Raw genomic sequence first — 22,752 nt, 5'->3', positions numbered from 1 at the left:
TTCACTGTCCGTTGTAGCTAAACTTTGGGGCAACAGGTACAGCACTGTTGACATGGAGAAAATTGGATAATTACAGGTAAGGCACAATGATGTATGTTACTGTATGACCCTGTACTGTATGCACCTCTTTGATCTGCAGAAGACTGGAGGTAAAATATTAGCTAGGAGTCAGTAGGTGTGCCATGCATACTGTACATGCTCAGTGTGCCACACCCAGTAAATCATTTACCAGAGTACAGATAGAGACAGAGCAAAATGGTCAACTGTTTCAGCTTTAATATACTGTTTTATCATTATGCCAAAATACAGAGTCAAAACTGAACAGGAGGGCTTTTTTTTTTTTTTTTTTTACAATGTTAATAAAAGAAATCATACTGTAACAAGGAATCCAAGCTGTAAGAAAAGCCTTTAGTGCATTTAGTAGTTACAGCATCCCTTTCTTAATCATTTTATTTATTTATTTATTCTGAATTTCCATTAAATTAAGCTGAGACTTAAATAAAAATCTTTAATAACCTAACTAAATTAGCTTTGACAACTTAATATATACATATGGGTATGTCAGATTCCCTTTAATTGGCAGGTTCGTGGACATTTTTATTGTCCATTGTCTTGTTCAGCTTTTCTTATATCTGGTCGCTATTGTATTCAGACAGTTGCAGGCAATGTCAGTAACTCCTCACTCCTCCCGTTCACGCCCTTGTGCTGACTTTTTGCAGGATTACTGGCAGAATGTTGCAGCAACCTTTATGACACTGAGGGCTACGCCCTCGCCAGCGGTCAAGAGCTGTGCTAGAATGCGTTTGCACAGATAATTACTGTGTGAAATACTAAAAGGCAGTAAGGGTTTTTTTCTTTAAAAAAAATTATATTAAATTTATTACACCATTTAAAATCAGCCACTCAAATGCAAAACTGTTTCATGAACTGTCCAGAAAGATAATTAATAATACCCCAAAATACCCAAAGTTGTTACTAATCAATAGAAAACCCCACAGCCCTACATCATATCAATACAACTACCATTATGAACCTGCAAAACAAGCCCCCTGCCATTCTCTGAAAGGATAAATGGATATAGCTAATGGGTGGATGGAAAAACCAAAGCAAACAACAACAACTATACAACACAAAATATGTACAACTGACTGCATCTGCATAATTTTCAGTGCAAAAGACCAAAAAGCAGCAAAGAAAACAAAAAACAAAAAGCAATATATGCACAAACTGACGCCATCTGCTTGTTTTTTGGGGGGTTTTCCCCTCATTCATGTTTAGGGGCATGCCAAGCATTCAGATCCCAGACCTCTCTGCATCCTGTACAGTATACTGTAAGGTAAACACCATTGTTTTTGAGCTTCATTGTTCATGTGTGTTTGCAGGTGTCGGCAAGAGTTTTGAACTTTGGTCCAAGTGTGTTAAGGAAGTCAAGGTTATCGTTGTCACCATAGTCACTGCAGCATCCCACAGAGCCAGCTGCAGAGCCCGCCCCTTCAAACCCGTAGGAGTGGATGATGTCGTCTGCGTACCGGCCGTCCTCCTCTGTTCCCAGGTAGGCTAGTTTCTGCAAGACAAAAGGGAAGGGAGAGGAAGTGTGTTATTGCTCAGTGTGTGGACTGAGCTATGGGAGGGGACATACTAAACCATGTGATAACACAAGGCTGCTCATGATATGACTGGCAGCCAGATATTATTATTATTAGAAAAGCAAGATTATATTACACGAGACTTACCTTAGCTCTTACAGATAACAAAGATGTTATTAAACCTCAGAATGAAAAATGTACACATCTGGACACACTGGTCATTTTGCCACATTCTCCCCCCTTTTTGTGCCAATTTTCCCACATATTTTTTATTGTACCATATACATTAAAATCTGTTAAATGTTTTTAACTCTGAAATTTAAAACATTACCTGGTGTAGATAGCGGCCGTTGGTTTTCCAAGTGTGAAGAAAAGCTGAGTCCTGGACATGGTACCTGTTGTCAAAGCTCACACCACTAGCAAGAAGATGAGCTCCATTTAAATGTTGAGCACCATACTGACTTTCATACTGGTCATAGTATTCTTGCATATCGTTGGTGACACCACTAGACTTGTACGTCCCAAGCTCATGTGTGGTATGTGCTCCGATCGTGCTGGAGCTTTTGTTCCCCATCCACCCTGCATTTGTCATAGTGCCCTTAACTGAGCCTTTAACTGCTTGGTCAACCCCAAGAGGGGGGAAGGTGAGGAGACTTGAATCCTGTAGAGCAAGACAACAAAACAAAAAGCGAGCAATCAAGTAACAATTAAATACAGTAAATGAAGCAAAATGACAAATGACTAAATAAAAGTAAGGTTCCTTTACAAGGGTATGAGCCCAGGCAATGCTTTCATTATTATGTCTTTACCACTTCTTCCCCTGGGGCTTCAGTGTTTGACTTGAGCAGGATTCCACCACTGTCTGCTTCATCCTTCAGTTCCAATGTGTCACCCTTTGTCATGCAGAAAAAGGCGAGGAGTAGGCCTGCAATAACAAAAGTATGTGACAAATGAGCACACAAGGATGGTGCAGTTTATAATAGACAGTGCTCCACGTGTGGTAGACGTCACAAGAGTGAGCATAATGGCATTATAATATTGCCACGTATCATTGCTCAATACCAAACATGTGATGCATAAGTCAGCGTCAGAACCCCTAACTTTCTAAACAGCAAAGCAAACACAATTCTGTTGGCAAGAATATAGCGAGGGGGACTCACCGAGCAGAAGGAGGAGGGCAAGAGGCAACAGCATAGCCAGTAAAGCCAGTGGCCCTAATGACACAGAGCTTTGCTTGGCCAAGCAGGCTCCATTCCTGCACTGGCAGATCCTTACTTTCACCGTCTGTGTTTTACCAAAGCCCTGCAGATCTGTGACGTAGATGGGAACAGTATGTATCCCTGTAGGAAGCTCTTTCAAGTGCTGCAATGTAGCTGTTGTGTCTAAGGAGTGAAACGGAATGAAGTTACTTCTACACCAACTTAACCAAAAGCAAAATAATAGATACAGAATGTTTACGGCACTTTAGACACAGTGTCAGCATTGCATAGTTTGTTCACCAGGGAGCACACGTTTATTTTTTTCCCCATTGTAAAATGTCCCACTCAGTACATATCATGGTCACAATTCTTAAAAATAGATGTAATTTAAGGAATCCCCATTCAGTCATTTGCCAGGAATGCTTCGGTTAGATTTTGAGTAAGTGGTTTATTTTGTTAGCTTTCACACAACAAAACATCTGAATGAATTACTAAGACCTGGATTGATCTGTGTGAGTAGTTTGAACACTTCGTACAGAGCTTTTACAGATGTTTCCAGAATGTTTTGCTGTTGCTGAACATGTCTCCAGTTAACTAGACAAGCTACATGATGTGGGTTACAGATGTAGAAAAAAGTATTCAAACAGCCCCATTAAAACTTCTCTGTCAAAACTGCAGTTTTTTTGTTTTGTTTAAGACACTCTCCAACAGATGTAGATAAATGGTTAAAATTACAACCACCTACCATTAATTCTTGTCACAGACCATGTGCCATCATTATTGTCTGGCAAACTAAAGCTGAAGGGGGAAGAAAAGGGAGACCCATCCTTGTCTTCAGCGACAACCAGCACGGAGCCAAGCGTTCCTTCCTTTTCACACAACACCAGCTCACCGGTGGGGAGTGTTGGTATGTTGTCGTTGACGTCCTCCACCACGATGATGACTGTTCCTGTGCCTGTCTTGGAGCCTGAAATACATTAGTAATTCATTAGTACTTTAAGACAAATACAAGCACGTTGGTACTGAGAAAGAAAACAAGATAGACATAGTTGGTAGCATTCTGACATCAATTGGGTGTCAGTTACCTGGGAATTGCAAATTCTGGCTCAGTTTTCTCCGTCACAACAGGACGGTGAGTCATTGTAAATTAGTCACATCATAACTTGTCAACAGGTGTTCTCAGGTGACACAATGTGAGGACAAAACTGTATTGTGTTTAGACAGGTACAAGCAAGTGTGGGGCTGGTGTTCCTAATAACCTCCAGCTGATTTAGCAATACCATCCAAAAGGCGTGAAGATGGTGATTTAACATGTGGATTTACTTTCCCAAACCAACGGTTCCTTGGTGAAAGTATAGAAGATCTTTGCCAAACCCAACAGAGACAGTGGGTTTATAAAACAGGTAACAGATATGATTAAAGATTTAGGACATTGGTGCAGTGTTGTAGCCTGTGATCAGTCAGGTGATCCCATATGCAGAGGAGATATGTTGCTCAGATAATAACACAAGCTCAAGTATTTAAGTCTTTTGTGATAGAACAGCTTGGGTTCTGTGTGGAGTCTGTGGCTTATAGAAGTCATAGAAAAGGAAATGTACAAGCAACTTACTTGCATCAATAGCCTTCACGGTGATGTTGTAAATTCCATCCTGGACAAAGTGTGACTCTCTGTCAATAGTATTTGCAACCTTCAGCTCTCCGGTGTTTCTGTCGACATTGATCCAGTAGGCTGGATCTATGGCCTTGTAATACCTGAGAGACAATGGAAAAAGTACTTGTGTGTTAGTAGCACATTTTTCAATTCAGCAGTGAAAGTCTGCCCTCCAGTGTTTAAGAGAAGTAACAGAAACTTGAGAGTGCTGCAGTTGAATCTGTTGTCAGACATACTGTACCATGGGAAAGTGAATTTCTTTAAGACAAATATAAAATGAGATTGCTTACTTGATGCCATCGCTGCTCTGGGTCTCGGGATCTTTAGCTGTGTAACTTCCTATCACCGTGCCGTTCGGTGTGTTCTCTTTGACATTGAAGCGGATGGTGGGAGCTGTGAATTCCGGACCCTCATCGACATTGATGACATTGACATTCACAGGGACAGACAGCCATTGGGCCTTGGTGCCACTCAGGTCAGCTTCATTACGTGCCATAATGTCAAGCTTTACGTTTTTGGTCTTCTCATAATCTAAGGGCTGGAAATGTAGTATAAATAAAATCTGATGTCACTGTTGTGTTATAGGCCTTGACTTTCCATAATATGCAAGTCTCTATGTCATGTTAAATAGTATTACTGCTACTAATTTCATAGTAATAATTATAATAATACAAAGTCTTACTCACCTTTGCAACATACAGAAGCCCCTCATTTGTTTTAGGGTCAGTAGTGATCCTGAAGTTTCCATTTTCATTTCCTTTAGTTATGACGAATTTAGAAATCCAGTTTGGTGTGTTTATTAAATCCTTATCTTCAACAGGAATTCGGAGGATAAGTTTGTCATTTTCGTTTTCTATGACACTGGCCTCATACTAAAGGAAACAAGACGTGTAACTTCCAATTATATAGTAAAACAAGTTGAAAAAACGTTGGTTTAACCTCATGTATGGTGGTAACAAAATAATTAAACATAACGGGTGCCTTTTATATAATCACTTACAGATGTTTTTGTGAAAGTGGGTGGGTTGTCATTGATATCAGCCAGAGCAATGGTTGCTGTTCCTGTGGTGGACAAACCATTTTGTGCGCCGTCCATATCTTTGATTTGTACTGTCACAGTATGCTTTTCTTTTACCTAAAGAAAGAGTTTGACAAAATGAAATGAGAAAAGGGTAAATATTATGTTAAGTTGAGGCAAGAAACAAACACAGAGCGTTTGCATCAGCTAATTTCTGTGTCATATTTCAGAGTAAATCATGAGTACAATGAGGCCGGCGCTCACCTCTCTGTCCAGGGTGTTAGTTGCTGTGGTGATGACTCCTGTCGCTGGGTGGATGGCAAACAGGTCTGATCCAGTCAAGAGACTATACCTGATCTTGACGTGTTGAGATCCTGGTTCATCTCTGTCTGTAGCATTCACCTTGCCTACCACCGTCCCTGTGTTGTAAAACATGATCATGGAGTTTATTATCACCCTCACTGAAGATCAAATACCTCAGGATTACTGTTGTCTACTTCACGTTCCTGACCTGGGTTGCTTTGCTCGAGCACAGTAAACTGCAGTGCATCTTGGAATGTTGGAGCGTTGTCATTCTCGTCATCTACTTTTATGGTGATGTCCAAAGGAGAGTCTGTCTCCTGATTTGTTACTTGGTTGTAAACACGACACGTTAACTGTGAAGAAAAAAGTACATTTTACAAGGTGACACACACAAAAATACAAATTTAATGCAAAGCATATCAAATGGTTTAATTTAATTTCAATGTCAGATTAGTCATTTAAAGTGTCTTTCTAAAGATGCACTACCAGCCATTATGTTTTCACACTAGAGCATAAACACTTCAGTTAATCTAAACTATTTTGATCATTTCTCAATTGTGAGGAGTTGCTGTTTTTCTGTGTTTCACATAATAATAAGTGTGTGAGTGCAATTTGAAGACAATCCTTTGGCTTTAGGAAATCGTGATGGGCGTTTTTCACTGATTTATAGTATTTTATAGGCAAAATGAGTAATCGATTATTACAGAAAATAATCGCCAGATTAATCAATATGGATAATAATTGTTAGCTGCAGCTCTATTTCACACTCACTGTAAATAATGGGAACTCTTCACGATCAACTGTCTGTCGCACAAATAAAGTCCCATTTTTCGGGTCCAGAGAGAACACCCCCACTGGATGCTCATTGACACCAGGTCCATTCAGGATGTAGTACACACTGAACTTGGCTGAGGAATCTGATACAATCTACAACAGAAACCAAAACATATACATGAAAACACGATGAAACACAGGTTGTGTTATTCATAAACCATCTATCAAAGTTAAGGAAGCCTGTCTGTGGCCTTTCAGTCTGCAATACTTTGAAATATTAACCATGACATCTTTAAGCAGATTCGAATAGACAATCTTGTAATATATAAAAACACAAAAGGGATTAATCACTGCATAAAGTCAGCCAAAAGTCATGTAATTAAAAGGGGTGTGTCTGGGTGTGTGAATCAAATCATCTGGAGAAAAGAAAGGCAAGTGCAGCAAGAGGAAAGTGAAGAGAATCTTTGGCTTTGTATTGTGAATGCAGCGATAAAGACTTGAAACTCATGTCATATATCTTACATGCTAAAGTAGTATATTTTCAATAGTAAGATTACCTCGTCAATTCGTCTTGGAAAAGGCCCCTTCTCATTCTCTCTTATGTTGAAAGGCGGGGGACTCCAACGTCTCTTGGAGCGCTTCAAGAAGCCTTGGCCTGTGTGCTGTAACATGCGAACAGGTAAAGACGTTTAAAAAAAAAGTCCATTTACATTCTGACCTACATAAACCTGCTATAAAAATGATACATTCATCAGTAAGCTTACCTCTCTTGGCTGCATTGTATTGTGGACAAGGTGAACTTCCATCTCACTTCCCGGCCCACTATCGTCCTGAACCCACACAGAAAATGTCTGCCCTGCCGCTGCCACTGACACCGGAGTTAAAGTTTCAATTACTCCATTACTCTTTATTGTAAAGCGTGGGTCCTTCAAAGTAAAGAGTACAGATTTGGCGTCACAGCCGCCAACTTCAACTGAAAACCGAGAAAGGGTAAAGGTGAAAGAGGGGGTTATTAATCAAAAGCCAAAGCAGGAAATAAGTCAAGGTGTAGCCTATTACAGAAAATTGAAAACGATAAAGATTTAAGGAACAAATAAAAATATGCTAAGTACCTTTTGTGATTTGGTATCCTGCCGGAATTGTTTGTGGCACATGCACGTATAGATAGTTCGAGATGAAACACGATTCCACGCGGGACAGCATCTGATGTAGAAAATCGAGCTCAAGTTTCAAGTAACGTTGGGTTTATCGAATAACAGACTTAATCAAAAATAGCAAAAAAAAAGTGCAATTTTAACAGCAAATAATTGCAAAATAATGACATTCCTCTTTATTGTTGACACCAAATAGAAAGTATAACACTCATAACTGTACGTTTGTATCGATAAAGACGTTTGTTTGTGGACAGAGAATATAAAACAAAAGTGGACTCACTCACCAACACCAGGCAGATGTTGAAAAATAAAACCCTCGCCATTTTTGAAAACTTAAGATGGACTTTGTCCCCGGTCTGTAGGAGGAAGCTGGACTCCACCGCAAGTTAAAACAACCGGAGAATGACGGATGATGGATTGGTGTCTCCGTTAAAAGCCCAAAAGTAGAAACTCGTCTGTTCATGCACTTGCCTGCTCTCTGTAAAGACGGGCGGACTTGTCTCTGAGTCGCGGTTCCCGTTGCTAAGCCCAGTGACTCGACAGACAAACACACCTTAACTGCCCCACCCAGACTGCGAGCCTTCCTCTTTGGATCAGGATCAGCACTCAAAGCACCTTTTAGGCTGTGCTCAGTGTTGGGTTGCCGTTAACTGAACGAACACACGTCGACTCTAAGTTAGAAAATGTATGAATTCTTTCTGCCAACAGGGGGAAACATTGCTTAAATACTCTTCCAGCCAAAGTAATTCTGTAAGTTTGAGTGTTGCAACACCTCAAAACAAAGCCACACACCATGTAATTGTACATGGAAGAGTTATTACTGTAGGCCAGCATATGAGATACAAACGCTCTACATAAAAGCACTATAATGTCTTGTAGGGTTATTATATTTACTTCTATTCATACAGGGGTTCTTATAATAGAGTAAGTTAGTTTAAGCAGAGCAAAGTTGTACAAACAAGTACTTATTTGTCAGTTGCTTGTTTTTCAAGAGTATCTGGTCTGAGACACCTCTCCCAGGTCTACACAGAGACTGATCACTGCATGCCTCTCCTCTCTCCCCTGTAACTCCATTTGAGCGTTCTAGTAGGAGGCACAAAACTGGACTCTTCACTTAACACCACAGGAATGTGTGCTGAATGAAGCCTGGTGTGGGGGAGGCTCTGCTCCCACAGCGAAGTGCTCACTATCTCTATAAACTGCTGATAAAAGTGAACAGTGGGCCTGTGTCTTTTTTAAAACACAAAAGTGCATATGGGGAAGTCAGACTGCATGGGCCTGCAACGGGGAAGGTCAGAAAAATGTCAGGAAGGCTACGTTGCTGTGAGTCATGGGCGTGAACACAATGAAATGGCTTGTGGCTGGGAATCTTAACAGTAAACACAGGATAGACTCCGCAAAATACCCCCTGTCACTCCCTAGCTAAAATGAAAGTGAATGATCGTACTCTGGCTAAAGTGTGTGTACAGAGTACACACTTTTTTGTGTTAAAATGAGGCACAACAGAAATACTTTAGGTTTGGCAAATAACCAAAGCATTAATGACTTTTCTACAGTTTGAAGAAAGGCAGTGTTGATACATTGCTCATGAACTCTTGAGCCATAATTTTGAATTTCAAAGGAGTTACACAGAAAATGTCGTTGGCAAGGTGTGGCCAGCCTTTTGAACACATCTGTTCGGTATTGTTATTGTCTTCCCAGGTATAAGGTGATTCAACATAATGTCGCAAAATCTAGTTTGGAACACATTGTGTGTGATGCCAGGATGCGACATAGTGTACCGGAAGCATAACAGATGTTTTCAGATTATACATTTGAAAGGTGTAACAGCATTCCAGTTTCCTTTGTGACAGTGACAGTATGTCCCTCAGGTAAGAAAGTAAGAGTCTAACGCAGCTACTCCACCCATCTCTCCACTCCTGTTGGGTGAGAGCCAGCGAGAGGTAGGGTGGGGCATTAACGTCATGTGTGATGGTTAGTGTTTGGTTGAGACAAGTTGCTCAGTGCAGTTCTTAGAATGATGTCACAAATGGCTATGATTATTAGTGTGTTCTTTGTGATGCTGGTCATATTGAAACACATGATTCAAACATTACAAATTATACTTTTACCAGTTAAGTTACTAGTTTAGGTACAACTATCTGAAACAGTCTACTACAAGAATAACTACAGCAATAAATACTACCTAAATGAAAGTTATATTTTAAAGTTTTGGCTTATTATTGTTGTACTTTTGTGCGCTCATGCTTTGTTCCGTACACTGTCAACAACAGACTGTTGATTAAATCTTAAACTTACACCTGTCTGTTTCTCCCTTTCATTTTTCGAATCACAAATACCAGGTAATATGTTTAACGTACTATTAACACATTAATTAGTACTGTCTGGACATTTTTATGTTACACACAATCAAAACTTGATGTGTTGAAATGACACATTTGTGTGTTCAATTCCCTGACACAATTTGTGTGTTAAAATGGCTCACACATCTATTGTATTTAATTTGACATGTGTTGTCCCTGAGCACACTTGCTTGTCATTTGTGACACATATCTATTTGCAGTGTGTTTTAGAGAGAAGCATGGTCGTTTTTGCTAATGAATTGCGCTGTTATATTGAGAGGTAAATCAGTACATATTGACAGCAGTCCAAAAGACAGCCTCCATAATTTTAGAACCTTAACAATTATGACCTTCATGAATATAGGATTCATTGCAGAGCTGTTATATTAGGCTGTGTTAGTTTTAGAGAGGTGTGCTCAATAAACTGGGAACTGAGTGTAAACTAAGCCATATCGAAATGTTAACAAATACATGACTTTTTTAGGATCTGGATGGTCTGCTATTATGTTTTAATTCTGCTCACAATACAACATCAACCATGCTGTTAATTTGGACTAATGCATTGCATAATTGCTGAAAGACTGCTGCTATACCCCACAGAAATGTTCCTCCAAAAGCGGTGTCCTTCACTCAAACTGGACAGACAGGTGACACACCCGGCTCAGTTGATATGTTTTGTAGCAGACCCACTGCTGCATTTCATCAGAATGTACTTAACACAAATTAAAGTGACTATTCAACAATTTTGTTGGTCCTTTAACATTTCAATCTCTTATCAAATCTGTGTAAAATTAATAACTTTGAGACCATAGCTAAGAAAGTGGTTAGCTTCCGTCTCACGCAGTGTGAGTATAAAGTATTTTTGTTTTCCCTCTTTGTCTGATGTGCAACTTTTTGTCACGTATTGCCATCCATCATATGGTGCCATCTAAACCAACCATTCACCTTTGTGCTCATATTGCTGTTAGATACGAATTAAGAAAGCCAATGAAAAATACATCCCTCCTTAAAAAGCTATCGCTCACTGTGAGAAAGAAATCACACAGTAGTTGCACAGTTCAGTGATTTGTGAGATGTGTTAAAACAAATACATCAGAAATCCTACACAGGAAATATTGGCCTATTCAGGAGAGTTCAAACTGATACTGTATTTCTTCTCCAACACACCTTTGTACACGGGGAGTGAAAGTTCCGATAACTTGACAACACAAACTCCCAATATGCACCTTTAGCTCAAGGTCCTTTTTTTTCCCCTCAGTTTTTCCTCTGTAGAACAAACCTGCCAACGCCTACATTGCACACACACTCACACACTCCAGTGCGCAGCTGAATGTTCATGTGAACCCAGAAACAGAGGCGCACTCCTTGGGAATTTCACAGGCGCAGGTGGAGTTTTACACATGGATGAGAAAGTTGGCCTAAAAAGACTCCAATACATTTTTTAGAGACTGAATATCAAAATACTACTGCAAAGTCAAGATGGACATTATTGTTTTTTATCCTCCCCACCCCACCCCCTCAAAAAAAACATGATTGCACACATTGCCATTCCAGATCTAGGCATATAATAACAATTTAGAAAACTTTAGAGAACTTTCTGGAGTGATATCCTCTCCAGCTTTCCTTTTCTTCTTGTGCTTTCAGAGACAATAAGCACACAGAGATAATAGGCACACACACAAACTTTAGCCTGCGGCAAAACGCACAAACCGAGCTGGCCCATTTGTTCCCAGCACGCGTCTCTTTGTATCAACTAACATTATGAAGGAAAATAATCAAGGGAGACGTTTACAATTGCAATTTGAATGGTAAACAGCCGTTCAGCAGCTGTGGAGAAATCAATGTCAAAAGTCAAGAAAACTGTCCTGCCAGCCGGTCTTGCCCACATATGTGAGGGCGTGACAAGGTGGATGATTTGAACAAATTTACCAGGAAAAACGTACATTGAACATTTGGCCATGGGAAAAAAAACGTCGCTCAGCACATAAAACCCTTTGAAATATCTCCTGAATGTGTCATATTAAGAAGATATTCAGCTAATGAGCATACAAACCTGAACACACCATCTCCCTTATCCGCCTGTTATCAGAAGTAACTTGTGAGTAATCAAGCAGGGAGGGAGGGAGGAACCGCCTATTGTTGCAAAAGTCCCTACCCTCCAAAGGGTCAAAGTCTGTACGAAACCAGCGACGAACTACTGGCAGACTTAAAGTCGACGTGGTTTCACTTCAAAAGAGTTTAAATTGGGTTATTATTTTTTCAAGAAGATGGCTCCACTGCTGAAATGCAGCCTTTTTATTCTGCTGACGTTTGTCCTAACGGTGAGTAAACGATTCCGTATGTGCTTCATACTGTTAGATGGTCATTTTTTTGTGTGTAGAAAAGCTGGCGGCGATATAAGCTCATCAGATGCCTTTGAGCGTGTAGTCAAAGTTAAACCATCCTTTTGCAGTTAAAAGATACGAAAGAGAAAAAGTAAATGCGCAGTCTCCGTGTAACGCTACATGAGCATTCGCTTATTGTGCCGGATGGCCACGCAGCAGCTTTTCCATTAATTCTTTGCTTTTAATAATTACCCCCCTAAACACTGAGCGAGAACAACTTTTAGGGGCACGAAGTCTCGATCAAGCATAGACGAGTACTGAGGCGGGAAAGTCTCTACAAGTTTTTATTTTTATAATTGTCATCCATGTTACAATCCTGTAAGGTAATGGATGGTGTCTTGGAAATTGTATATCGCTGGTCAGGGATTGAGCAAATAATTGAGTTACAATTAACCTTTGTAAAAACTTTGAAGAATTTATTAATAAGAGAATAAACAGAGAAATACTACAACACATATGCCACAGGTCCAGAGACCTGCCACCAAGGGCAACCCCGCGCATTCAGTGACACAGTCTAGGTTTCTATGTTTTGGGAAACAGAGATCCTAGGAAACAGTTTTCACAAGTTTCTGCCATAACAGATGGCAAAATTAAAACTAAAACTGCCTTCCAATGATAAGTAAAAGAGAGGATGCCATTTTATACATTAATGTATTCATTTGTTGTGGGGCCATATTTTATTGACAACAGTGAAATAATAAAAATGTTTGTGAGCACACATTTAGTGTGTATAACCCTGATATAACTTAATGCCACATATGTATGTGTCAGGTGCAACAAGAATATATGCCATATATTGTAATTATTACACATTAATAATGATCACGTTGTTCCTTCCTCTTTGTTTACCTGCAGCTTGTCCCTGTGAGGGCAAAAGGAAATGGGCCACTGTTGCAGAGACAGAAGAGAGAATGGATCGTAGCTCCCCGGCAGCTATTCGAGAACCAGGATTACACCGGCTTGGCCAGTATCGCTAAAGTGTGTATTTTTTTTGTTCTATCTCTGTCTAAAGAATTCTATAAAGCTCTAGGGCTGAAACGATTCATCGATAAAATCGATTAATAAAATGCATCGACACAAATTTTGTATCGATGCTTCGTTTAATCCATTTAACTACACAGCACAGTGTTTCGCCCGGACATTTATTACTGTGGCACATCGCGCTTTTGCTGTGAACAGGACGTGATTATAATGGAGCTGTTTGCAAAGTGGAGGAAGAGAGAGAAAATAGCGAGGGACGAAGAAGAAAGTGTCCAAAGTATGGGATTATTTCAAGTTAAAGAAAACAACAACTCTGTAATGTTACCGTCCGTCCATCGTAAAACAAAACTTATGTCGCCTCGGCAACACTCGGTAACATTAGCATTTAACTGAAATCATGATTGATTGTTGATTTGAAACCAAAGTAAGCCGCAGACCTCAGCTGAAAATACTGCGTGAACCAAAAATATATAATTAGCCATTGTACTTGGCACCAAGCACATTTTATTGTGAGCACTGTCAGATGTGAGATCAGTCATGCATCATTACACAAACAACCTGAGAAAAGGAAGTCGTCTTTGAGACAGTTGTGGCAGGTTTAAGCAGTTGTTCAGTTATTACAGAATATACAATCCAGCATTGTTCCATTATTTTAATAAATTTCCAAATGTTCTGTCCCTGCAAAAACTACACACTGTGAACGCCACAACGACTTCAAGACTGACAAGTTGTGTGAACGGCACGGCCATCGTGTAGTCTGCACGAGCCTTTAGTATAACTTGTATAGCACTCGGGTGATGTTTGTGTTTGTAAATCAGCTGTCTAGTTGTTGGTCTGATGTTTGCTGTATGACACACTATAAACGTGCACAACTGATTGAGGGGAAGGTGCCGCCGCCGCCGCCACCAAGCAAAAGTACTTCTTAAACAACGCATCGATGAATCGTTTAAATAATTTATCGAAGCATCGAATACTAAAATCATCGTTAGCTGCAGCCCTACTAAGCTCCTAATTATAAACGATGAATTAGCAATTTAACGTAGGCACAGCTACCTTTTATAGAGAATATAAATTATTTAGAATAATTAAATCATTGTCAAGTAGATTGATTGTGTTTTCCACCTCACTGTTTTTATCCTCATGCAACCTTGGTTTTTTCAAAGCCTATCTTTGAGTATGTGTGAGAACTGCTTCCCAGACCCTACCGAATTTTAATATTCATAATGAGTCATGAATAAGTTCTGACACGACAATGAATACATCTTTGTTCTGATGTTTACACACACACACACACACACACACACACACACACACAAAGACACACCTGTGTTTGATGTTCAAAAGCTTATCTAGTTTCATATCTCAGCTAGGTGTTGTTGGTTCTGAGCCATGCTGTAATTGATGCAATTAACTGAGCTCAGTTTCTGTCAGACAATATTGCAGATCTGTGTGTGGTTGTTCTCATCAGTGCAAAAGCTGGATCCCACACCTCAGCTTAATATAAATATGTCACATGCTTGCATTCACTTGATCTGATAGACATTCATTTGAAATTACGCCTCATAGTATACAGGGAGAAAAAAATAAGTATATTATTTTATCATTAAACGTACAGAAAATAAGCTGTCTTTACACATTTATATGTAATTGGAAGGTCTTCGATTTCTTGATCATAAGAATTCATTTTGTGTTTGTGTATTTGTTTTTCAGATTCACTCTGATAAGTCGAACTTTACAAAGATCACATATTTTATAACGGGCCCTGGTGCACCCCCTGAAGGCATATTTGATATCGACCGTGACACCGGCTTTGTGAAAATCTATTCCATACTGGACCGAGAGAAGATCCCCGTCTATAATGTACAAGCACTTACACATTCTGTTTATAATATCAGCATGTACAGCCAATTATTCAAGTTGTACAGTGAGGAAATGGTAAAGTAGTAATGGTATCTGTTTTTGTAGTTAAAAGGTGTGGCAAAATTCACCAATGGAAGCCGCGCTGAAAAGGATATTGACCTCACAATTGTTGTTTTGGATGAGAATGACTGTACACCAGTCATTCAAGTACAGCAAGTCGGATATGTTAATGAATCAAGTGCAGCAGGTATTTTAAGACATTTACAGATTATTTGTGTCATGTCAAGTTTTTTAGCTGTATTTAATGAACTAATGTATTATTTCATTCTCTTGTGATTTCTAGATACTTTTGTGATGAAAGTGATCGCTACTGATGATGATGAAGAGGGCTCACTATTCTCTCAGATCGCCTACAGTGTGGAGCAGAGTACCACAGCTGGGATGTTCTACATCAAATCTCAGACTGGAGAGGTCATGGTTCGACGAAACACTCTAGATAGGGAGGTGAGACCCTTTATTGACCTGAAATTCCTCTATTTTTGCCTGGCACAACTAATTCTATTTATTGGAAAAGCTTTCAACTCTTGTGAATAGGTTACATCAAACCCCATATATTACTGCTATTTTGTATGGATAAGTCAGAACACAATAATCACACCATTTTCCACTATTAACATAATTCCCTGTTACTTATTGAATCACATCTTCATTGAGAAAGTAAGTTGTAATTTTCAACCAAATATTAATACAGAGTCATACTCTGTTTTACTGGAAACTAAAAACTAGAATGTAGTAATCAGTGCATTGTATCTCTAAACAATTTGTTTTAGAAACAAGATACATATAAGTTGACTATAAGAGCCTCAGATTTGAATGGACTGTCGGGAGGAAACACAGGAACTGGAGAAATTCTGATCAAAGTACTGGACATAAATGACAATATTCCAACCTTGGAAAAAGAGTCGGTAGGTGTGACACAATTTCCACAATCAGCACTTCTATTGTTCTTTAATTTGGTTCTTTAATAATGTTCGACAGTTGTCCTAAAGTAACTGTTGGTGCTTGTATTGTTTGCAGTATGAAGGTAGTGTGGAGGAGAACACCATCAATAGGGAAGTGATGAGGATCAAAGCCGTTGACATGGATCTGATTCACACTGACAACTGGCTGGCTGTCTTCAAAATAATTTCAGGGAACGAGGCAGGATATTTCAATATCACTACTGATTCTAAGACCAATGAGGGGATTATCTGGATTCATAAGGTAAAAGAGTGTATTTTTATTTGGATGCACTGAAACTCTAAACAGTGAAATGTCTGAGTGTGAGTCAACAAACATTTTTAAGGCTAACGTGAACTGCATATCCTGCAGTCCTTGGACTATGAGGAACTAAAGGTGGTCAACTTGGAAGTGACTGTTTCCAACAAAGCAGAGTACAATTTTGGCAGTGGGTCCATGACAGGGGCCACAATCACAAAATCCTACCCCATTAAAATCAATGTGGTCAATCAGAAGGAAGGCCCCCGTTTCCAACCAAGTGTCAAAGTGGTGACTGTCTCTGAGGACCACACTTCCACCTCCCTCCACAAAGTCATCGCCACCTATTCTGCTATTGACAGTGACACGCTACAGACAGCCACCAACGTAAGGTACAGCCACAAAGTGAAACATGTTACTAAATAGCAGTATTGAGATATATCTCTGGATTTATGTGTTTACATTCATAGATTATTTTGGTCCTCACATACTTGGATTTTCATCTTTACAGATATGCCAAAATCCGCGATGATGACCACTGGTTGATTATTGATGAAAAGACAGCAGATATCAGGCTGAGTAAACTGCCTGACAGAGAGTCCAAGTTCTTGATCAATGGAACATATTATGCAAATATTATATGCATCACCAATGGTGAGCTGTTTAAATATGAGAGTTATCATTATTCTCCAGTGGTTTAATATGGTGCACTACAGGTTAATATTGATGTGTCTTTCTGCTGGCTTTCAGAGATGCCCTCAAAAACTGCCACGGGGACCATAGCCATTCAGGTGGAGGACTTTAATGATCACTGTCCTAAACTAACCGCTACATCTCAGACCATGTGCCTCGGTGATAATGTCATTTACGCCACAGCCAAAGACGAAGATGAGTTCCCCAATGCAGCACCATTTGAGTTCACTGTGATTCAGGGGAGCAGCAACGGGAAATGGAATGTGGAGCATCTTAATGGTAAGATGAAGAATTTCGGCTAGGCAGATTTCCATCAAACATCATTAAATGGGCAGCATGCTCTTCAAGGTTTGCATCAAAGCAAACAAATTCAGTAGTCATCTCTAGTTTTCAACTCCAAAACGTCCTAGGTTTGACTTCCAAAATATTAGATTTGTCAAGACTTGCAAGCAAATTGTGATCATTTCAATGCTGCTGTATAAAGAAAAGAAACATTTCTAGATTACAAGTGCACATTTTAAAATGTGGGTCTCTTCTTTCTTCAGAAACCACATCCATTCTGCGGGACCAAGCCAACTTGTGGCCAGGGAATTACAAAGTAGCAGTGGAGGTCAAAGACCAGCAGGGAAAGTCATGTGCTGATGTTCAGATGATGGACGTAGTTGTGTGTACTTGTGATGAAAACATTAAAACCTGTGTGCCGCGCAGCACAAGGACTACAGGTTTTGGAGCTTCAGGTATCTTGCTTCTGCTCCTGGGACTGCTGCTTCTGCTGTGTGAGTAGAGTATTAATGATGTCTTTTCTTTTCACGGTTGGTAACATTGATCAAGAATGATTAACCTTCCCCAACAAAGCTGCCTAACTTGACATGTTGTAGCGCGCTTGGAGAGATAGTAAGACTAATAAGAATGGGTGGGTCACAGGCAGGTTTTGAAAGAGGCCGATAGAATGAAAGTAAGTTACTGATTGATGATTAGGCTTTTTAGACCTGACAGTATACTAGAGTTCTGTTGACATAGTGGTAAATGTGTTTTTCAGTGGTGCCCCTTTTGCTGCTGTTCTGCCTGTGTGGAGGTGCAGCAGCTGTTGGAGATTTCAAGGCCATTCCATTTGATACAAAACAACAGCTGATCTCATATCACACTGAGGGACAGGGAGAAGACAAGGTACTTTGATATGTGTAGTCCTGATATGATTGGATCTTATACAATATTTAGATATTTTTAGTTTTAAAAATGTGTTAATCAAATTTGCATAAAATGCTGCATCTCTGACATGATCTCACATATGTTCTCACAGGATGTTCCTCTTCTACATTTCCCAGTGGAAGTTGATGGTGGCACAATGAATGCCAAGGACATCAACACCTTTGGGGGAAAGGGGTACTTAGGAGGACTGGCTGAAGTAGGAGGAGGAGCAGCAGTTGGTGGAGCAGCCTTAGGTGCCATCAACACATCAAGCTTGACAGCTGAAGAAATGCATCTGTACAATCAATACAACAACTCCTTTGGGCAAGTGGAGATGGACTACATGGGTGGTGGGATGATGACAGGACAAGGACATCTGTACTCCAAATACAGAACTGGGGTTTTTGATGGGATGTCTCTGTCTGATGAGTTCCTGTGGCAGTATTATTCAAGTGTGAGTACATAAATTTCATTGGTTTTAGATAAAAGCTTAGAATTTTGGAATTTTAAGTTTGTTTTAATGCCTCAGCGACGAGTCAGTAATTTACAATTAGCACTAGCTTGCACTGCGAGAATGTCAAATCAGGCTTTAAAAAAGATTGACCCCAGAATATATCTTACAAGATACAACTTACGAAAAGAACATAGGCAGTTTTTATTATACAGTATCTTTAGGACAAGTAAAAGCTGTATCATACTATCACAGTTGAACTATTAAGTAGTATTTACTGTAGACTCAATATATTCTGGTTCTATTTGTTTGCAGAAATCCAAACATGCTGCACAGCAGTCCCTGCAGAAGGACGGTTTGCTCGTCTATGACTATGAGGGTCAGGAGTCCCGGGCAGGTTCTGTAGGTTGCTGCAGCCTTCTTGATGATGATGATGACCTTGCATTCCTCGATGATCTTGGGCCTAAATTCAAAACCCTGGCTGAGATTTGTCACGGGTCAACTTTGGTGACTGGGTCTGTGGATGCAGGGGTTTCTGTCTCTCCACCCAGACCAGTGTCTCCTATGATGCCCTCCACCTCCACCCACACACATGTCCATACACACACAGAAACAATCAGGGACAGGGACCACGTCAACATCAACACCAACACCAACACCCTCAACACCTCCAATGTAGCATCTGGATCCTCCACCATCATCCAGGGTTCAGCCACTGTTCCAAAGGTACATGTCCAAGACAAGATTATGATTCCCAGTCAGACGCTGCTTATACAGCAGCCTACTATGTATTATGCAGCCACGCCCATGTATGTAGTCGAGCCAAAGTCCCAAATGATGTTTGTGGCAGGTGGCACCCAGCAGACAGTGAGTCAAGCTGGCCAAGTTGGGCTTAGTCAGGGGCTGGTTCAGGTTGGTGGCCTCCAAGGTACTCAGGGTGTGGTCCTTTTAGATAGGCAAGTGGGAATGGGTGGAGGGACAGGACAGGTAGCACAAGGCCTTTCGCAAGGAACCATCTCCAGGTCCAGACAAGTTTTGGTGGTGGAGAATGGGTCCTCGGGTGGAGAACAGGGTGCGCGCCTAGTACAGGGCATAATTCAGACAGGTCATGGGTCTACAGAGCAGGGTGTGCAGGTGAAAACTCAGAGTTTTTCACTGGGTTCATGCGATTCTACTGGCTCAAATGAGGAATATGCATTGAGAGCCACACCCAAGCCACAAGGGAGCCAGAGAGTGGTTGTGCAACACAAGAAGGTCTCAGTCACAGAGAGAAATATTGAATCTAGTACAAGAGCATAAATCAACCACTTTGTTTAGCGTATCCCCTGTCAGACTTATTTTTATATATACTGAAATAGATTTCAGTATAGTAAATCCCACAGTATATAGATACACACAGTTTATGTTCATACAGATAGACTGTGGTAAAACTGGTTAGTTTAGTCTGCTTGACCAAAAGTGCAATATGTTTGTCCTCATGTAGTGATTACACTGCTGCTCGTACGTAGCAAACTAAAAATACAAACCTCTTATGTAAAAATTAAGAGAAACTGGAATATGCAGAGTAGAAACGACAAGGTTCCCCACCCCTACGTCTTAGAGGGCAGCTACATGGAAGTGACAACAAAATTATTTACAATATGATGATTCAGGTCTGTATTACATCAGCAAATTCCCTTCCTAGACCAGCCCCGGACAAGGAAGGGAATCACTGGACTGGTTGCTGCTGGTCTTACATTACTGGAGGGCACAATGAAACTTCCCAATTCAATTATAATAGCAACTGCAACTGAGAGTGCAGAGAGAAACATATAATGCAAAAAGATGTTCCCACTAGTGATGGAACTTATGTACTCCTGGTGAAATGGAAAGTAGATAATTAGTTTTAAAAGCCAGATATCTCAGCACCTGGCATGTCATTGGTACGGATCAGTACTCTTATTAAACCATTATGCTATAGTCATTTTGTGCTTGGGGCAGTTAAAATTGTACTGATTGCTCTTCTACATTGGAACAACACAGAACATGGCGGCAAAAGTCCTGTAATTATACCGTATGTCGGTAGTTGAGAAGCATACAAATATATTGAGAGTGAACACTGAGGCTTTGAACACTTTCTACTTTCTTTGAACACTAGATTTGGTGCTCTGAGTACTGTGTTGATTTAGTGGTGTGATCCTTGTGTTGCTTTTTGTAATATTTTAGCTTTAGCTGTGCCGTAAGCTCTTCTGCTGACCTTTTAGGTTCTTGAACTTAGTTATACTGTAATCAGGAACTATTAAATGCGTGGCCAATGCTTCCTTGGAAACTGTGGAACATGGATAAATGTTGTTTGCACTGTAAAACTGATGAAAGCCCCCTCTGCAGATCAACCAAAGCCATAATGTCAGAATGATTTATTGCAAGAATGGATTGGACTGCCTTTATCAGTAGTACAACATAGTTATTACAGACTATAAACCAAAGAAGAGGATCCTACATACATTCTCTATTTTTTTGTTGCACTCTTTTTATTATTTCTACAGAATGTGTGGCTTTCTAAATTGAACTTTTACAATAAGCCAAGTGTAAACTCCAAAAGAAGTGTCAAAGTACCAAAGCTGTAAAAATGTTTGTACAATAACATTATGGCGCTATTTTTTTACAAATATATATTGTGCTAAAATTACCAGATATACTTTTAAGATGTTTTTTTATTGTGTGTTTGTATATGGGTATAAAGGTAACATAGTTTGGGTATGTGGATCAGTAGAGTAACTAAGGATTAGCTTGCCAAGCACTGAAAACTTGGTGGAATGACACGTTTTATATTGCTGTTCTTGCTATTGATATGTATATATTTTCATCTCTAGTTTCTAATATGCTGTATTAATATAGCACATACTGTTTTGACTTGAAACAGTGTAGTACTAAAGCAGCAGTATTTGACACAATCATGTATTTTAAGTTTCGCACCTCCTGCCTTAATAAAGTTGAAATAAAGCTGTTATGTATTGTCCCTGATTCTTATTTCACACTTCTGTGATATTTAATAGACTATTTAGGAACATGCTAATGCAGTACATGACATTACAGCTAAGTACATGTGCATATGACCTCACATGATAATTTAAAAAAACTTTTTATTCATCAGATGAATTGCTCTCAAGTTTAACCATTTAATTGCCGGGAATGTTATAATATAATTACTATGTACACCTACATGTATTTTACATGTACGGGCATGGGAAGAGCAAAAGAATTTGGATGACTCTTAATTTAAAGGGACAGATTTATTTATACTATGTTTCAGTCATCAGATTTCAACAGGAACAGCATCAATCAAATAATCTGTGTATTTATTTACTCTGCAAATCAGGTTTAAACAAATACATCCTTCCACGTTCTTGTGCAGTACTCTTTCTATAAGGGTTTGATAGATTAATATATTGTCCTGGCATAGATTTGAAATCGCTTATCATAATATCTACAGTATAATGCCATTTCACCCAGTCTATCTTAGTCTATTTTTCAACTAAAACTACAGACCAACACACTTTTACTGCTGTCAGCTTTGTGGCTGTTAGTATTTTCACAACTAAACCTGAATAAGACAAATTATATAATGGTATGCAGCATTAATCTATTAAAAGGGTACTCCAGAGATTTAGAATTGCACTCCTGTAATACTGTCGGACTCTTGGTGCACAGTAAAAAATAAATAAATAAATTGATGCAGAAAAATATAGATATTGTCTTTTTTATTCCTTGTCAAAACACGGTATCTTCATTAACCACATTGCGACTAGACCTTCATCTGTTGGGTTTGAGATTTGGGTGTGTTATGCTAGCAGTGGAAAATGTATTCTTCAGCTGCTTTGCTCAAGCAGAGAAGAGAGGGCTACAGAGTTAAAAACCTAAAAGCCTGTAAA

At 39.6% G+C, this 22,752-nt stretch overlaps 2 protein-coding genes across 2 annotated transcripts; one reads left to right on the top strand and one right to left on the bottom strand.

The window, feature by feature from the left end:
• Positions 1-261: 261 nt before the first annotated feature.
• On the bottom strand, positions 262-8,374 carry dsc2l (desmocollin 2 like). The gene is made up of 16 exons (XM_038717954.1): positions 7,970-8,374; positions 7,644-7,734; positions 7,296-7,504; positions 7,089-7,193; positions 6,529-6,684; positions 5,966-6,110; positions 5,719-5,873; positions 5,437-5,571; positions 5,123-5,308; positions 4,727-4,974; positions 4,395-4,537; positions 3,531-3,752; positions 2,747-2,968; positions 2,396-2,511; positions 1,918-2,247; positions 262-1,564 (listed from the first exon to the last, which is right to left on the bottom strand). Exons 1-16 carry the CDS (start codon positions 8,006-8,008, stop codon positions 1,367-1,369), a joined length of 2,700 nt encoding a protein of 899 aa, XP_038573882.1. The 5' UTR covers positions 8,009-8,374; the 3' UTR covers positions 262-1,366.
• A 3,799-nt stretch (positions 8,375-12,173) lies between these two features.
• On the top strand, positions 12,174-21,830 carry LOC119902058 (desmoglein-2-like). Its single transcript, XM_038717953.1, has 14 exons — positions 12,174-12,348; positions 13,267-13,389; positions 15,103-15,252; positions 15,358-15,499; positions 15,596-15,756; positions 16,083-16,217; positions 16,330-16,515; positions 16,624-16,901; positions 17,021-17,163; positions 17,260-17,481; positions 17,748-17,978; positions 18,242-18,369; positions 18,503-18,844; positions 19,157-21,830. Exons 1-14 carry the CDS (start codon positions 12,295-12,297, stop codon positions 20,138-20,140), a joined length of 3,279 nt encoding a protein of 1,092 aa, XP_038573881.1. The 5' UTR covers positions 12,174-12,294; the 3' UTR covers positions 20,141-21,830.
• The last annotated feature ends 922 nt before the right edge of the window (positions 21,831-22,752 follow it).

Source organism: Micropterus salmoides, unplaced genomic scaffold, assembly GCF_014851395.1.
Source record: "Micropterus salmoides isolate LMB-PRFRI ecotype aquatic unplaced genomic scaffold, ASM1485139v1 Ms_hic_scaffold_14, whole genome shotgun sequence".
In the NCBI taxonomy this organism is placed as follows: domain Eukaryota; kingdom Metazoa; phylum Chordata; class Actinopteri; order Centrarchiformes; family Centrarchidae; genus Micropterus; species Micropterus salmoides.
This window is presented reverse-complemented; position numbering and strand designations above follow the sequence as displayed.

Bases quoted from the DNA above. Each gene is read 5' to 3' on its own strand.
- dsc2l (XM_038717954.1), bottom strand. From the start codon at position 8,008: ATGGCGAGGGTTTTATTTTTCAACATCTGCCTGGTGTTG. The intron at 7,194-7,295 runs GTAAGCTTACTG...CGCATGTTACAG, and splicing joins ATACAATGCAGCCAAGAGAG to CACACAGGCCAAGGCTTCTT. The intron at 5,309-5,436 runs GTAAGTGATTAT...TGTTTCCTTTAG, and splicing joins CCACTTTCACAAAAACATCT to TATGAGGCCAGTGTCATAGA.
- LOC119902058 (XM_038717953.1), top strand. From the start codon at position 12,295: ATGGCTCCACTGCTGAAATGCAGCCTTTTTATTCTGCTGACGTTTGTC. The intron at 15,500-15,595 runs GTATTTTAAGAC...TGTGATTTCTAG, and splicing joins TAATGAATCAAGTGCAGCAG to ATACTTTTGTGATGAAAGTG. The intron at 16,218-16,329 runs GTAGGTGTGACA...TATTGTTTGCAG, and splicing joins CAACCTTGGAAAAAGAGTCG to TATGAAGGTAGTGTGGAGGA.